This window comes from Betta splendens, chromosome 15 (genome assembly GCF_900634795.4).
Source record: "Betta splendens chromosome 15, fBetSpl5.4, whole genome shotgun sequence".
NCBI classification, from domain to species: domain Eukaryota; kingdom Metazoa; phylum Chordata; class Actinopteri; order Anabantiformes; family Osphronemidae; genus Betta; species Betta splendens.
The window spans coordinates 13,121,924-13,139,043 of NC_040895.2; the positions used below are offsets into that span (position 1 = coordinate 13,121,924).

Consider the following 17,120-nt stretch of genomic DNA (forward strand, 5'->3'; position numbering starts at 1 on the left):
CGTGTCAGAAAAAGTAGGAGCCAATAAGGTTAACGCCTGGATTGTTTCGTTACCACGGTTACGCAACAACTAGCCCGTTGGTCCGTGGGTTGGGTGGCTTCTATGCTTAAATAAACTCTATATTTTATCTTAAAATGGATGACATTGCGAGTTTAGAAGTCAGGTATGTCGCAATTATGCATTTATTTTGCTTAGTCATAGTTAGTGTGTTATTTTATAATTCAATTACCTACTCCTACCAGTTTGCTGATGTTAATCTAATGATTTGATCCCCTTCAGATGGATTCAAGGGGTTTCGAACAGCGTTGTGTTTGTGGACAATAAAACAATATGTTACACACGTGGAAGTCATTTATGTTTCCTGAATCTGGCAAGCAAAGTGCAAAGTGTGTTGCAGAATCCTGGTAGAGGCATCGGTGCCTTCACGGCCGATGGCAGCGGGTGTGTTTGTGCTTTCTCAGAGCAAAAGCTGCTCCCATCCGTATTTGTCTACAGCTTCCCTGAACTTCAGGTGAAGAACGAACTTAAAGGTAAGGACATATTTTTCCTAACTGATACCAATTATCTTTTTAATATAATATAATAATTAACATTGATTATTCAAATAGAAAACTAGTGTTTCTTATTGGTCATTACTTTTTCCATCTCTGAATACATAATATTTACATTTATATTGACATGTGGACTGATTGAACAATCTTATCTGTTGTTGACTTTACAAATTGTGCTCATGAGATTACATATGACCTATATTCATATTCATAATGACTTGACAAATTCTTCCCTGCTGTTAACGCATAGGACATTTTACAATACAGAAAAAAATAAAAAGACAGGATAAATGAAAATGGAACGATGCTAAAATTAGCTTTTCCTCCTAATCAATTACCATTGAAATCTTTTTCTAGGAACAGCACAACTGGACTACACATCTCTGACATTAAGTAACTGTGGACCATATTTGGGTTGTTGTTCCTCTATTCCAGACTACACAATAACCATATGGTAAGTTACTGAAAACACTGCTCTGCTATATGTTGTGTGCTGCATAGGCTCAACGCCTTTCTGTGATTCAGGAACTGGGAAACTGCTGAGCCAATTTGTACACGGCCACAAGCTGGAAAAGATGTTATTTCTTTGGTGTTCAACCCACACAACTGGCTCCAGCTCTGCGCTTTGGGTTCCACGTCCGTCACTCTGTGGACCGTTGAGAAGAGTGCCGGCTACCATGCACTGAAACCAAGGTAACGTAGGTGTGAAAGCACACGCATGTAGGTAAAATGGGAAAAAAAGGCTCTCAAATACACACGCGCAGCAAAAAACTCTTCTTTTTTTTTGCGTTGTAGTGTGATTGATCTTCCAGCAACTGATGGGACATTTGTTGAGAAGCAGGTGTACTTGTCCCATAGTGGCCATAACAATGTTCCATATTTCGGTCCAGAAATGCCTGTAACCGCCATCTCAGGCCTCAAAGGAGACGTGGCAGAGAGCGTTGTGGTACTGTCCCTCATGCTGATGTCACCATTTATTTAGATTTGTTTTATCTGTGATTCTGTGTGTTGGGTAAACTGACTCACATATATGAGATGCAGTGTAAACCTTTGTCCATCCCACATGTTTCCACAGAGTAAACTCTGCTCCAAGGCCAGACTGAGCCCTGCGTCTGTCTGCTGGACCAGCGCGTCGCAGCTTTACGTGGGCTGCGCAGAAGGCTTCCTTCTCCTGGTCGACCCGGAGAGCGCCTCCGTTTCCGTCCTCTTCAACCCCCAATGTAAAAGACGCACACTAGGGCGCGGGGGGCAAAGGTCACCGGGTTGATTTCTGCTTGTACTGACAGTAGCCAACAAGACACTGAGACATTCAACCGCCCTGTGTTTCCTTTTGTTCAGCTTCTGATGCCACACCTGAACTCACGCGGTGCAGCTTTCAAAGTTTAACTGTGTGCAAGCATGGTTTGATTGTTCTAGGAAAGGTACGAGCACAATAATATATTACTGTAACACCTTGACACGTCCAAAATAATACATTTAATACAAAACTAAGAACCCAGAATTCCTACTTCAAATATTACATTTTTTTCATTTCACAGGAGAGTTTGGTGCATTGTCTGCAAATTAAAGAGACACAAATCAGCATCACAAAAACCTGGCGTGTAGAAGGATCTGTCACAACTTTAACCTGTTCTCCTGATTCAGAATATTTACTATTATATTCTAATACAGTAGGTTCTCCCTGCGGCTAATTACACTTTACAAGACACAAGATTCTGTCCAGTTCACAGTATCATGTGTTGCAGTACTTCAATAATGTGTTTTTTTGTTCCTCAGAGTCAGATCTATGTGTTGAACCCAGTCCAGTCAGACAGCATTGTGAAAAGGGCTGATGTTGTCAATGGCAACTTTGTGGCAGCGGCTGTGTTACAAAGCAACAACATCTTTGTGGTAAAGGTTTTCACCTGAATGACTTGGTGATGGCAGGTTTAACGTCAGTGAATGTCTCTTCACTGAGGGATGACGTTTATCAGTTGGTAACAGATTCTGGAGAGCTGCAGGTGTGTTCTGCCGTGGGCGTCCTCCTCAGCTCCCTGGCGCTCCAGGCTCAGGTGAGATCGAATAAGAGATGTGAACAAATGAAACGTATCAGTGGATTCACACTGAGCTTCCGTTAACAAAGCATTATTAGAAGAGATCCAGCATTGACAGGTGTAATGGGTGTTTATTAAGGGAACCAGTCTGGCCTGCTGCCCTATTGCACAATACGCCGCTGTCGGAACCACCTCTGGGAGAGTCCTCTTCATTGATCTGAACAATGAGCAGCAGCCTCGCTTGGTGCACCAGGTTCAACTGTACCGCTGCACTGTGGACCACCTAATGCAAGTCCTGCCTCCCTGTGACACAGTACCAAGATTAAAGACAGACTTTTAACCTCGTAGTTAGAACTGGGTCATGGTATAGGATGAGGCATACAAACTTCCAGCTGTGTGTGTTTTTACAGTTTCGATCCTGAGGGGCACTACCTTCTGACCGGTGCTTCAGATTCACACATCTTCTTGCTGGATGCAAAGCCATCAAACTCGTTCTCAGTCATAGGATACACAGGTGATGCAAATAATTAATTTCCTCTACATGCATTCAAACAAGCAAGGAGAGGCAGAATTATGAGTTTGCTGTGTTTCCTAGTTGCTCCGGGGGCCATTTTGTCCCTTTCCCTTCAGTGCACCAGGGGCTGCGAGCAGGTGAAAGTTCTGGCGCTGTGCTCGGGCCGGGAGGGCGAACGGCACGAAGGCAGCGTTCTCACCTTGCTCACGCTGCCTAAAAGGAGCCGCGCAGGTGAAGGGCTGATAAACATCATTAATGTGCTACTTATTCAACACAGCGTGTGAATAGAGCCGTTTGGGCCAGCAGCTCTGATGAATAAGACAGATAAGAGTCTGTCTGTGCAACACATGATTCAGTAGACTGTAGCCGAGGCAAAAAAGCTGAACTGGAGACATTGGAGGAGGGAGTTTGAAAGATAATAACATTATTATATCTAACCAAATATATAATATACTATTTGAATATAGTGTTATTTCACAGGACTTCCATTTACCATCTGTAGTTATTATGTTAGACGATTTAGCTATTTAGTTGTTTCCAAAAAGGCTGTGTATAATTACACAAGAAGACATCTTTTGTCAAATGTTTTCATTCATACTGTTAAAAACATACCCAGTTGATGACACACCCTCTGTGTATACAGCATTCTCCAAAGGAAAGTTCAAACATGCAGTCAAAGGTGTGGTAGGACTTTCAGTGGGCGCTGCACAAAGGTCGTGAAACTACAAATCATGACTCATGGGCTTTAGGGAGCTATTGTATCAACATGTACTTGGTTATTAGTATTACTGTACCAAAGGTAACATTCAACGATCAAGGAAACACTCTCTCTAATGGTTTGTCTTTGTGTCTCTGTTCAGATCCAGTCTGTGTGGACCGATATGGTTGTTTGTCTACCAGTACCTTCAAAGCGTCCACGTATGAGGTACCTCATCCAGTCAGTTCCTGTGTGCTGGGCGACCACGAGGTCTTTGCTTACTGCCACAGGAGGAAATCCCTGCAGCGATTCCCCCTCCCCCAGGTGTGCGGCCAGTGAGATACAGCAACACAGGGTTAAACCAGACTCGCTGGAAATAAAAGTCATCTCCCCTCCTGATGAATATGAAACGGTGATGTAGGAGAAGTGTTCCTGATTGAGAAGTATGAGTCTGTTCCGTTTCAGGACACAGATGATGCTAGTCGACAGGTAGTGCATCTGGAACCACAGCAGGAGGTGGGGGGGCATCCTCTGGGCCCCGCCTCCCTCGCTTTGTCTGCTCATCAGCTGTGGCTGGCTTCTATAGGCCGAGACGGCCTCCTGCGCGTTAGGGAAACTGCGTCTATGGTGGGATCCCGTGTCTGTACATGCGGTAGTCGAAGTTCGTTTTCCTCTTTCAACACTGTCACCGCATCTACAGGAGCGCTACGTCGAGCTGCAGTGCCATTCGTGTCGTCTTGGGGGATTTGGGAACGTGTGTTTCTCTGCAGACAGCCAGACGCTCATCACTGCCGGCTTCAGAGACGGCTCAGCTGTGTGCAGTATTCTCAGGTAAGGTCACGTCACCTAATGCATGTATGACCAGCCGTTACCAGTGGAGGGAGCTATTGCTCTCATCAGCGGAGCCGCTCTTCACTCTGATGTTGCATAAGTATATTCAAAAGTTATGTGTTTTTCTTTTTCTCTCACTAGAACTGACACAATAGTGAATAAATCAAACTATTCAGGTTGTGACAGATCTGGCTCATGTCTTGTCTACTTTTTATTTTCAATAACTTAAATTACTATAAAAAATAACTAAAGTATTATAATAATAATTATTTTTATTATTGGACTCAGATTATTAAGATGGAATTCAAACAATTATTCTGTAACAACATAGGTATATTTTAGGTGGTTAAAGGTTATAGGTGTATTATTTTATGTTTTGTTGATGCATTGTTGTCCAGTGCTATTAAAACACACCAGTGAGTCATTTTCCGTCATTATGAACAATAAACGAGTCCAGCTCATAGGCACCATCCTGCTGTTGTTGCCAGCTAGTGCTCTATTTATGCATATGTGGGTGATTTTTATAGAAAGTAAATTATGTGTCTTAGGTAGCAACCGATCCTTTCTTTCTTTTTTTCAAATAGACGTCAGAATTTAGAATGAGGTCTTGCTTTTGGACTTTTTATGGGTTTGTGGTGATACCAAACCTTTAGAATACAGTCTTATTACGCTCTACTCACTGTATATTAATCATTTATTTCTATGTTTGTACTGATTTTTTTATGGACTGGCTATTATTACACATTTTTATAAATCTGCTATTTTATTGTGAATATTTGTCTCTTTTTCTATGGCTCCTAACAGAAATAAATGTGTGGATGGCGATAAGGTGAAAGAAGCTGCCTTATATGACCTGTCCATGGCTCATTACTTAAGGAACGTGTTCCATAAAGAGAACCTGATCCTGACTGAGATGCCTGAGTGGGAGTCTGAGCGTGAGGTCCGTTCTGTTCTCTAACAGCATCTTAACCAGTGATATACAACATTCTCATACAACACCACAGTTTTGTTAGTTCTACAAAGCGCTTTGATACTATATTTATATTTAAACCTTTGTCTGAGTGTAATCTGTGTTGTTACCACTGTAGCTCAGACAGGAAACGGACGCTGTGGATGTGACGGTGCAGCGAGGCAGCGGACGCCCCCCCCTCCAGCTGTCGGCCCCACCTTCACACCCCACCTGGCTGGAAAGCCGGCACCGGGCGGTCAGTGACTAACGCGCTGTAGTATTAGAGGCGGCGTGAATGTGGATAACGTTACCGTGTTCGGATTTATCTTGTGCGTCTGGTGTTGCAGGTGGAGCATTGCACAACCTCCCTGCACCTGCGTGCAACATGGCTCTGAACGTGTCCCTGTTGCTTTTGGCATGGGATTTCTCTGTGCGCCAGCTTGATTCATAACGGCTTGAAATGTGCAAAAAATAAACATTAAACATGTTAAAGAGCTGTAGAACAAAGAAATGTTTGCCAAGGCAGGTGTTGGCATTGAATCTACACCTTGTTGAAATTTACTCTTGCAAAACCATAAAGCACTTTCCAACCTGCTTTTACACCATGCTTTATATGTTGACTCATGTTTAAATCAGGCTGTATCTTGTTGAGTGATGAACTGTTAGGTGTGATTTATTGTGCATAAGTAACCGTGATCAATTCAATAATCACCACCTTTAGGTTTATTTACTGTACTGGGATTCTTTGGAGCTGTTAAACTGTGCATCTACAGTAATAGTAAATCTCATTTTCATTGTATGGACGTTTCCAACAGGTGATAGAAGAAGACAACGAGAAGCTCTCCGAAACAAAGACAAACCTGAGGAAAACCATCAGAGAGTTATGTGACACTGTGAGTGTGATATTGCATTGTATTTATTTAAACTTTTAAAGACTCAACAACACCGCCCAGTGCAAGTAGGAGCAAATACTATGTTGTTAAACATGTCTAGTAAGTGCTGTTTGATTTAGTATGACTTACTATATTCCTGTAATTACAACCCACACGTTAGAAACCTCGGGCAACCCATAAGCACACAATAAATTAGGCTAAAAGTATTTATCTATTTATCGCAGGCCTACAGCATTCAGAGCTGCACAGCTAGAAGGCCTGTGTGGCAGCCATCAATGAAAAGAAAGAAGCATCACAGTTTAATTTTATTGTCACTCTTTCGTTTTAATTTTTTAACACACAAAATGTCCACGTGCAGTTCAAAAAGGTTCATCTAAAAATGTCATTGTCTAATATTAACCTTACATTCGTAGTAATGATCATGTCAAAGGTTGGTGCACAATTCCCAAACAAACTCTAACTACATCATGTGTCTGGTATTTTCAGATTCAGCAGATGATGCTTGAAAATGAGGACCTCCCAGACGTGGAGCGTCTGGAACAACATGAGTTTAACTTGGACACTGAGGAGCAGAAGCGACTGGACGCCGAAGTGGACGAGGAGGTTTCTAGGGTAAATGAAGACACAAAACCATGAAGCAATAAACCTCCAGCTTTAACTGTGAGATCATTTATATTATGCATGTACTGTAGGTGAGAGATGAAATGGAGTGGGAGATTCTGACCAAATGTTACCTCTATGATGTCCTGAAAAGGCAATGCTGGGATTCAGTAATGACCAAAGGCAGGTCTGTTGAGGTGAGAGCTAGAGCTAGCACTGATACTGTATGTCTGACAGCTATAACACTAATAATCAGCAGAGTACAGTATGTTATTATCTTATTTTCTTCTGCTGTGTTCTCCTGTGAAACTACAGGCCTTTCACTCTGACCTCAAGGTCAAGAACTACGCTCTGAGAGCGCGAACAGAACAAGACATGGAGGACCTTCGCATGGTTCACAATATGAGGACGATCGAAAAGGCTGCGTCCGCTGTAAGAAACGTGACTCCACGGGTCGGAACCGATTGTGGTTCAGGTTCACAACAAACAACATGTCGAAGCATCTGTAGGAATCCAACTTTTAGAATGTTCTGCTTGTTTTTTGTTTACGTGTTTAAGAAAATATTTTGAGCTTTTAATCACAGTTCTGGGCCTGAACTTTCCCCGTCGTAACCCTTTTAAAATGCTTGAACATGTGCCAGTCCACCAGTGTTGAAACTTTCCTAGATTTATAGCCATGCGGCCGAAAGCAAGTTATTACCATCGCGCTCTTCATTACAAGATTCTGGGATAATGTTTATAATCTTCAGGCCACAGATGTAAAAGTCGACGTGTAGCTCAACTATTCGGAATATCTGCCCCCATGTTTAAATGCAGCAGAGCAACTTAAAGGACGGTTCCAAAGAAGTGGGAAGTGTGGACGACGGCAAAGAGGAGAGTGCTGCTTTAACGGGGAGTTTCTCTGCTCAGCTGGGATATTCAAATCCGTACGTCTACGATCAGTTCAGCCTCAAAACCACAGAACAGAGGATCAACCAAATCACTCTGCTGCAGGTGGGAAACAGTGATAATGATGAGAAAATTAAGATAAAGCTGTCTTAAAATGCATGGATGCATCATAAATAAATGTTTTATTTGGTGAATTTCCTACAATTCCAAATGCAGGACGTGATTTATTGCATCAAAACCGCTTTCAATGCCGAGTTCGAGGCCGTGCACAGGCAGAAGGTGCAGGAGCTGAACCGCGTGAGGGACAGGAACAGACAAATCGGAGCGATTATGCTGGCGCTGAACTCGAGCGAGACGCTGTGGGAGCCCGGCTTGAGCCGCAGCGAGTGGCCGGAGAGGATGCTCACGGTGGACGAGGCCGAGGTCAGAGTTCATGCAGAGTTCAGCACGCAAATGTCCGGCGGCTTCGCGGTCGTTTTGTTTTGTTTTGCTGGAATGTGAAATTATATGTGGTTAGATTCACAAGTTTGGTTTTTTTTTTTTGCACCTTTGTCTGTAGATAAAAGCACAAAAGCACCTCACCCCAGAACAGAAGGAGGAGGAAAAGAGGAGAAAGCTGGAGGAGCAGCAGCGTTTGGCTGCCAAGGTGGTGCCATAATAATTGTGCCCATGTTATACAGTATAATATTAAGAATCTTTAAACCTAATTAATAAAAACTCTCTCTACTTAAATGTGTAATTACTGAATTATCCCCATCTTGTGTCATGGTGATATTTATTATGCCACAGCAGGTCTTGTTTGTGTGTTGCAGGGTGATAATAGCAGAGACAGGGCTCTCAGTGACATGATGGATGGCGTGCTCCAAGTAAAGAAAGTGGACATTTTGAAAATGGTGGGTCAAAAAAAAAAAATTATAACCAATGAAAATAAGTGTTGGTTGTAGCCCTAATATAATTTGTTTTTGGATTTTGATAATGCGCTTAGATGATAATTTACTATCATTAGATCACAGATCACAGAAAGACAAACGGGAGAAGAAAATCCTTCATTTACATGTTACAAACACAACAAGCTTCATCTCACTGCACCAAAAATAATTACTCAGTGGTCACAACTGTTTCTTCTTTCTCTTTGGGGCAATTATGAGTTTTTCCTTTTTGAACTTGAATTCTTTTCTAAGCGCTGTCAGTGGAATTAGACAAATCAGCATGAAGGGTAGTTTCTTTTGAATTCACTCCACAGGAAATACCGCCGCCTGAGTTTGTTTTGACCAAATCTGACATCGACTGGAGCGAGGAGGAGAAAAAAGCCTTTAAAGAGTTTGAAAAGAAAACCAAAGACCTGAATGAGGAAAAAGAAAAGTACAAAAAGGTAATAAAATAAAGGCATACATTCACGTCTTTGTTTTGAAAGGACTCAAAATCTAATGAACCTTTGACGAGTGATTTGTAGTGTGTGGACTTTGTCATTACAGTTACTGGAAGCTGAAATCAAAAAGCTGCAGGCAGCCTCCTGGGATGCAACTGAAGGGTTTGATGAAACCCTGACAAAGCTGTTTGAGAAGAAAGTGAGATGTGAGACCGCCATATATCAGGTGACGCCTCAGACACAACCAGGCTCACGACGCGGACACATGTTCACAGGATGGTGGAAAAAACGGGCCGTCTCCTTGACATAATTAGTGTGTGAGACATATCTTGTGTGTGTGGGACATCAGCAGTAACTGTGTGATGCTGCCTTTGTGCTCCACAGGAAGAGCTCAAGATCTCCTGTCTCGTTTGCTCCGTCCTCACAGAGGAGGAAATGAGAAATCGCGAGCTGGAGCTCAAGCTCCAACTTGACAAAATGTTGGCGTACAAGGTCAGAGTCGAACAGTAAAGCTGCTGGAATTCATGTCGGTTCCAGGTTCGGTTATTTAGAGAAGACCTGGCTGAAAGTCCAAGTTCTAGTGTAACATCTTCCCGTCGCTCAGGCGTGTTCTTTACAAGCACTAACCTGCTCTCATCTCCTAGCGTTAAACTCTGCCAGTCACTATTTACTCATCTTTCTCTGACAGGATGAAATCGCAGGGGATCTGAAGAAACACGAGGAAGAACTTGAATTGTTTCAAGAGACCTTTGACAGTATTGTAGCTGAGGACAAAGTGAGTCTGTCGTTAAAACACTGGACAACCTGCATCTGTAAATGACTGCACGTCAGATAATTCATCATTTTTATCCCCAAAGGTTCTTGACAAAGAATTTAGGAAGGACTTCTTCGATGTCCCGACGCATATGGTTGATCACCTGTACAAGCTGTTCAAGCGTAGACCCAGGTTGGTAACGCAGTATTTACTGTCTAACTACTGAGATGACGCAACCGTGCTGACTCAGCTTTACTGTAGCTGCAGAAACGCACATGCACGCGAGCTGTAAATCGCCACGTTTCAGCCGCGCTGACATCGGCGTCTTTTGTGCGTCAGGGTTCAAAAGGTGAGGGCGCAGGCTGAAAAGAACCTCGGCTCGCTCAAAGAGCAACGTCTGTGTGCCTCCCTGGCTCCTGAAGCTCTTGGCAAAATGCTGAAGGCCATGGAGGAGCTGGATGCTGCGGAGAACGCACCAGAAGGCTTGAACCCATCGATCTGGGAGAGGTTCTGTCTCGTCCGCAGAACTAAAGTGGAGAGTGAGCAAAAGGTGCAGTGAGGACACGAAAATTAGAGACTGCACATATAGAACACGCTTACTGTACTTATCTTCAAAAACACATAATTACTGTAACACTTAGGAGAGAGGACCATAATATTGCACTGTACTAGGCCATTAGCTCGTCTTTTCCAGGTAAAAGTAAAAGCGTTAACTCTGGCCGAGATGAAGACGTTCCTGCAGAAAAAGAGAGACGAGGAAAGGGCTGCTCAACAGGAAGCTAAACATCTATCTGACAAACTTGAAAGGTATGAGTGAAGTGGATTAACTCCTCATAACTCCTCATAACAAGCAGAGGACATGCAACTGTTTGAGCACCGTGTTCGACTTATTTTGCATTAACTCATGTTTTAATCGTATTAAATTTGTCTTATTAATTGAAACCTTTTCAAATTAAGTACAGCAGCTCTAGTTTTTCCATTGTCGGTTTGTTACAGTGATGCTCTGCTGGCTCTTGTCCTGTTTGCTTCTAGTCTACATAAGGAGAGGACGCACTTCCAGACAGACATAATGGTTCAGATCCTGCTCAAACAGGGTCAGGGAGAGGTGTCGACCACAGGCCTGACTCCTGACTACACTCACTCTGTGCTCCAACATAGGAGCGTGGTGGAGGACTTGAACAGAACAATCAGGGTTAGCCCTTGTATCACGCAGACACAGACTCACAGTAAATTCCACACTGACAAGCATTTTGTCTGTTTGATAGGGTCAAATTCCTGTGTGCTTAAATATGAGTGTGAATGCTTTCTTGTTTGTTAGATGACTAATATTCCTGTTCTCAGATGCTCGCAGAGCAGAAGATCGCATCCATGGTGGAGCGCAAAGACTTCCGAAAGGGCATCATCCGCTTAGAGTGGGACAATAAAATGAGGAGAATGCAGATCGAGGACTTCATCAACAAGACGCGCGACATCCAGATGTTACAGCTCAGCGAGGAGCAACAGGATGTGAGTGAATACAGACACTGCGTGAAACCCTAATTGGACAAAAAAGTGAACACATGACTCTGACTCTGTTGTGAATCACGAGCCCTGTTTAAATTTCGGGCCAAACCTCCGTCAGCATTATGAAGGCAGGTATTTTGGTTTGGCAGCATCCGAGCCGAAAACGATTACCATACGCACGTACCGATGGAGAGTCTTTTGTTATCACAGACACACCCATCCGTGCACGCTCCCCACCCTCATTTTTCCTCTTGCGTTGCAGCTTCAAGAAATGTTTTTCGTTCTCGACGCACGATTTGCCAACGCACGTGTACATTCTCAATTCTTGAAAATATAACGATCCGTTAGGCTGTAAAGTCAAAGCAGTCGATTGCACAGTAAAGGTATTTAATTAGTGCAAAAAACACTTCAGGAAGGTGTTGGTTTAGCAGTGGAAAAAGTAGATAAAAATCACATGAATCATTATTTTATTTTCACCAGTTCAGCGGGCGCCGCACAAACAGAACATGCTTCCAGGCCTGGGTGCCAGTTTCCTCTGGCGTGGGTTTCAGGTAGCGCTGTATTGGTACAGCAAGCGGCTTCCTCCCATTGTTCTGGCTCCTGAAACCTTGAGATACAAAAACACATTGACTTTAAACACTGTATTTTGTGTAGTCTTTTATTTCAGAATATAACCGAAAGCTCTGTGGAGACCCATTGCCGGTGCTCCTGTTTTTTTATGTTGTAACTGCACATAGGACAATTATTACATTTGTTTTCCAGTATCTCCAAAAGACAGATCAAGACAGTCGTGTGTCCAAGCAAGTTTCCATTTTGGAGAAAACCATAGATTTCCAAGAAAAGGTAACGCAAAAACCAAATCAGATTCGAAAGACTGTGCATCAGTTCTGTATTTTGTAGCCTCTAAGGTACATTTTAATCTGTTTTCAGACTCATCTACAGAATGTACAGCATCGCATGAAAAAGACAGCGCAGCTTAAGAGGCAGGCGGCAGTAATAGCTTCCAAAAACACAGCTTTAGATCAGCAGCTTTCTGAGATGCAGGTGACCGTGGCAGAGAGGAAGCACATCTGTGAGGAAATAGGTAATGCAGCTGTGATAGGAGCTTTCATCAAACACAATGTAAAAGTAAACTGTTCTGTCTGATCCTATTATTTGTGTGTTTAGCATCAGAAGAAAATGAGGCTGCTAAATCAGAGGAGCGCTACCAGGAAATCCTTCAGAAGAGGAACCTGGAGAACTTAGCCCGAGCTCAGGCAGAAGAGCTGGCGTTCTTCGGTGCAGAACTCGAACGTCTGAGGATGAAGAACTTTCCTTCACTTGATAAACTGCAGCACAACTGAACTGAGCTTTCAAAAATAACATTTTATTTTAACTTAAGTTGCACAGAAAACTTACAACTTGGTGAACAAAAAAACATAGCAGCAAAAAATAAAACAACCAACTGAGGAAATCTGAAATTATTCCCCTGTGGTATTTCTGTATACTGATGACGGGTTTCATTTAATTTCCCATTAAATAGTGAAGTCCTCTTCTGTGCGGTTAAAGTGCAGGATGCTGTCCTCCAGACCAAAGAGGTCAATGATCTCAGACACGCTGGCCTTTCTGCCCTCGATGGGGACGTTTGACTGCAGCTCATACAGTGCAGCCTGAGCACAACTTCGCCACTTGCCAATTAGGTTTTGAAGCTGTGTTAAATCGTTCTAGAGAAAAGAACAGAGTGAAAGGAATATGTCAATTTCTGTCCAGTCAGTGAAATTAACTCCATTGCGTTCATCTTAATAACATCCCAAACATTTTAGCCAATACCTTGCTTCTGTACATTTTGACCATCTTGAGTCTGCGCACAGTCTCCGTCTTATCTTTCACCTCCTTCCTGAGCTGATCTCGTAGTTGCATGAGGTCTTTTGCAGGCGGATGTGTTGCTTCAGGAATGGGTCCAGACAACCTTTCACTCCCTGATCTGCCTTCATGTCTGTTTACATCAACACTGCGCATGACGAGCGGATGGCTATTAACCGTCTCCTGGGGATCTGCTGAAACCTGTTGCCCATCTGCTTCCAAGTCATGAACACAAAGGCGTTTGGCCACAGAGAAAGGCGAGGTGAAAGAACGCCTCGATCTCTTCAGCCTCTCCTTCAGTGACGAGCTCAGCTTTTGGTGATGCTGCGGGGATGACGGGAAGAATTACCCGCAGAACGCACAGGGAACAGTTGGGCAACGACAGCAGAACTGCAACAAAACACTGGCATCTTAAATAAAATATAGCACGTATGTAGCCAGTCGCCATGTTTGTTATGATACAGAAGATGTATTAGAGAAACTAAATGTCACCACGCAGACGCCTGAACATAAATGTGCCTGACTGGTACCAATAGCAGTTCGTAACATCTAAGAAAACTGGATAAACGTACCCTTTCTCCTTTGTATTCACAGGGGCTGGAATCCACCGAATTGCAGGGTGAAGACTCCCATGGTTGTGATTTGGCTGCTTTAGGAGTGGCCTCCATCGGTCAAAGTCGCTTTGACACATAGAAAGGAACTTGTGGATGAGTGGACACACTACGGTAACGACGGGGCTAACGTTTAGCTTAGCTAGCTAGCCGGTGTATTTTCTCTGCAACACACACAAACAATGTAAACGGACTCTAAACCAGCATTGATTTCCCCAGATCTACATATTTTTCACAAAACTAAAACAGGCAGTTTTATAGCGATACGAGGTATCCGGAACCTTTCGTTTCAAGAAAACCTCCAAAGTCTGCGATTGGCTATGATTTGATGACGTAGGGGCCGAAAAGCTTCTTGGGAAATGTAGTAACGTGATTACGTTGAGCGACAAACAGAAAACCTGTGATGCCATTAGCGTCCAAAATAATGCACTTTCTGTTCTTTTAGAGCAACTACATAATAATAATAATAATAATAATAATAATAATAATAATAATAATAATAATAATAATAATAATAATAATAATAATAATAATTAATGTTGTAGATTGTAGAGTTTTCCACGTTAATTATCAACTAATTTGTGATGAACCAGTGTTACTTAGTTACACTCGTTACTAGGGTCGAGTCATACTGTGATTCAGCTCCTCTCGTCATTTCATTGGTCTCTTTAAACGGTTTTGTTTTAAACTCCTGAAGGCTGTTATTTATTCGCTGGCAGTTAGATTTTTTTGAAACTTACTTGTTAATGCACATTTTAATCCAGAGTTTTTGTAGCCCTGAGGAGAAAGGTGTGAATTAAAACGTGGTCCTGTCTGGACTTGAACTCCGGTACTTGGCAGTCTGATGTTACACACCCAGGGGATTTGGGGATTTTGAACATTTTATACAGCTGAATCCTTCAAGGTTGAACTTAATTACTAAGCATGAGTCAGGAGACTACTTTCTGGGCCTTTTTTGTTTGGAGTTTTCACTTACCTGCTGCAGTGGTTTGCGTGATAGAGTCTGGAGCTTCTGTCTCAGTATTTCATGGACATCAGGCGTGTTTGCTGGACACTCATAAATGTGGTCCTATGTCATGGTTGTTCAAATTTGCACGTCCTCGTATGACGCAGTATGTGATTTAACAGCATATTAACATTCATTTCATTACATTAATCATTCACACTCATTTTTGTGGAGTGTCTTTGCATCTCTAATGAAGCTGCCTGTGTGTTTGTGCATTATTTTGGGTTTGTAGGTTGTTGTTTTCCTTTTCATATCTACGTTATCTATGTGTACGACATTTCTCTTTTATGTGGTGTCTGTGTCTTGTCTCCAGGCACTTCCTTATCCTCTAGGTTTGCACAACATTGCTTAGGATGTGTAATGTTGAGTGTGATATGGGGTCTATTTACAAGACAGGCAAAACAATTACCCAATAATTAATGGATTTAAACGCAACAGCAGCCTTTGGTTCTCACAGTAGAAAAGTACCAGCGTTACTACTAACATAAACAGCAGCAGTAATAATGATAATAGTTGCGCAGCATTTTGCCCCTTTTCATTTGCAATGAAAAAGTGAAGCAATTCTAAAGTATTCTATGTTGATGTCCTTAATCAGTCAAACGCTGATCCCTTTGCTTAGTTTAGTCTATTTTCTTCTGATTTTAGCTTTGACTCTTACACTTGTGAAACCTTAGTCATGATGTCAAACAACTGGATCCAGGACAGTGTTAAAAAGCTTCAAACAATTATATCAAATAATCCTCCCTCAATTGATTAAACTATTTCTACTACTACTATTTTTGATACCTTTATCCAAGTCCCAACATAAATCTAACTCTAACTTCTTCTCTGAAACCTCGGTCGAAGAATGTTCTCTGGAAGCACATTCTGTCCAAACCAGGAAACAAACACAAACACAGTAACACAGTGTTATTTGAATTCATGCTCTTTTCATTCTGAGCTGAGGTTTTAGCAGCTGGACCTGGAACAAAGTAGTGAAAGCAGCGAAATGATGCTTTATTTCAATGATGTCTCTTAGTTAACAATAAACAAATGCTGCCTCGGAATGAAGCTGAGGCTGCAGGAGAAGTCAGCAGACGCTGATAAAGCTGCTCGCTGTGCGTGAGCTATGAGGAAAATGATAGAGCCTAATCTATTTTAGTCTGTTCCACCACGGTGAGAGATGTTTTCTGGTTTGTGTGTGTGTTTTTTCTCTATCACCCTACTGTTATAGTCACTTTCACACAGAAACACAAAATCACATGACCTTTATAAACCACGAATATCAGATCTCCTTATGTGCTGCACAGGACGTTGCTTCCAATTATGGGCAACCGCTGTCCTCAACGCAGGCGTGAGCTGCACGAGCCCTCTGCACTAAATCCTCCTCTCTGCTCTGCTGGAATCTGCAGCTTGAAACCAGCCAGCTTCCGTTAGACTCCGCGTCATCGCAGCTTGCACGTGGACGCGAGCGCAGCGGCTCCTCCTCCGCTACACTGTCCTTGGGGCCATTTGTTTTCCATCACTTGAGCAGATTGGAGTCATGCTCCGCGTGAGTCATGCAGGGTGGGTGGATGTCTCCACTGGGTGTGGCGGGTGAGGGATCCTAGTGGTGCCTGTGGCTGCCAGTGGAGGAATAAAACGTCTAATTTGGCTCAAAACTGCATAAATGCAAATGGATGGATGGGGAAGGTTTATTATAATCATATGGATAATAAACAGTTCCCATTTGAGAGTTCTCCTGTGGTGAGGACAGCTCGATGCTACGACTTTGAAAGATAATCACATTTCGTGCAGCTGCTGCTTTTAACAGCTGTGCAAACATGAAAAGCGACCTGTTGTGCACACATTGTACAGTTCACACTCGGACAGACCCGCGTGCTGCATTTCTGCTTTTAAGGTACACTATGCGTGTCGTAAATACATAAAAAAAACAGATGGGGGAATCCATAAAGACGCAGAAAGTTCTGCTTCTACGTGCAATGTGCGCGCCAGATGTGCCGAGGGTGGATTTGCTGCACACAATAGATCAGCGGACCCCGATTCGGTTTCAGTCTCACACCCCCCGGCCCCCAAAAAGGGGAAAAAATGAAAGCAGGA

The 17,120-nt window shown here is 42.8% G+C and overlaps 2 protein-coding genes across 4 annotated transcripts; one reads left to right on the forward strand and one right to left on the reverse strand.

The window, feature by feature from the left end:
- The first annotated feature begins 4 nt into the window (after nt 1-4).
- On the forward strand, nt 5-13,043 carry cfap43 (cilia and flagella associated protein 43). 3 transcript variants are annotated; one of them, XM_055502562.1, is made up of 38 exons: nt 5-163; nt 280-530; nt 909-1,005; nt 1,077-1,244; nt 1,347-1,497; nt 1,627-1,771; nt 1,890-1,972; nt 2,090-2,221; nt 2,328-2,441; nt 2,525-2,602; nt 2,724-2,872; nt 2,995-3,098; nt 3,180-3,329; nt 3,959-4,119; nt 4,261-4,422; nt 4,496-4,626; nt 5,431-5,566; nt 5,715-5,831; nt 6,391-6,468; nt 6,955-7,080; nt 7,161-7,265; nt 7,384-7,500; nt 7,885-8,061; nt 8,173-8,379; nt 8,516-8,602; nt 8,769-8,849; nt 9,200-9,328; nt 9,432-9,551; nt 9,710-9,817; nt 10,014-10,100; nt 10,183-10,271; nt 10,419-10,629; nt 10,774-10,886; nt 11,076-11,271; nt 11,421-11,585; nt 12,345-12,425; nt 12,513-12,666; nt 12,750-13,043. In XM_055502562.1, the coding sequence occupies exons 1-38, from the start codon at nt 135-137 to the stop codon at nt 12,923-12,925; spliced, it is 4,965 nt and encodes a 1,654-aa protein (XP_055358537.1). In that variant the 5' UTR covers nt 5-134; the 3' UTR covers nt 12,926-13,043. The 3 variants fall into 3 exon arrangements, with proteins under 3 accessions (XP_055358537.1, XP_055358538.1, XP_028983598.1); XM_055502563.1 differs by having other exon boundaries at nt 7,888-8,061; XM_029127765.3 differs by having other exon boundaries at nt 9-163; nt 11,112-11,271.
- On the reverse strand, nt 12,928-14,358 carry sfr1 (SWI5-dependent homologous recombination repair protein 1). The gene is made up of 3 exons (XM_029127780.3): nt 13,997-14,358; nt 13,392-13,748; nt 12,928-13,285 (listed from the first exon to the last, which is right to left on the reverse strand). The coding sequence occupies exons 1-3, from the start codon at nt 14,090-14,092 to the stop codon at nt 13,097-13,099; spliced, it is 642 nt and encodes a 213-aa protein (XP_028983613.1). The 5' UTR covers nt 14,093-14,358; the 3' UTR covers nt 12,928-13,096.
- Between the last annotated feature and the right edge of the window lie 2,762 nt (nt 14,359-17,120).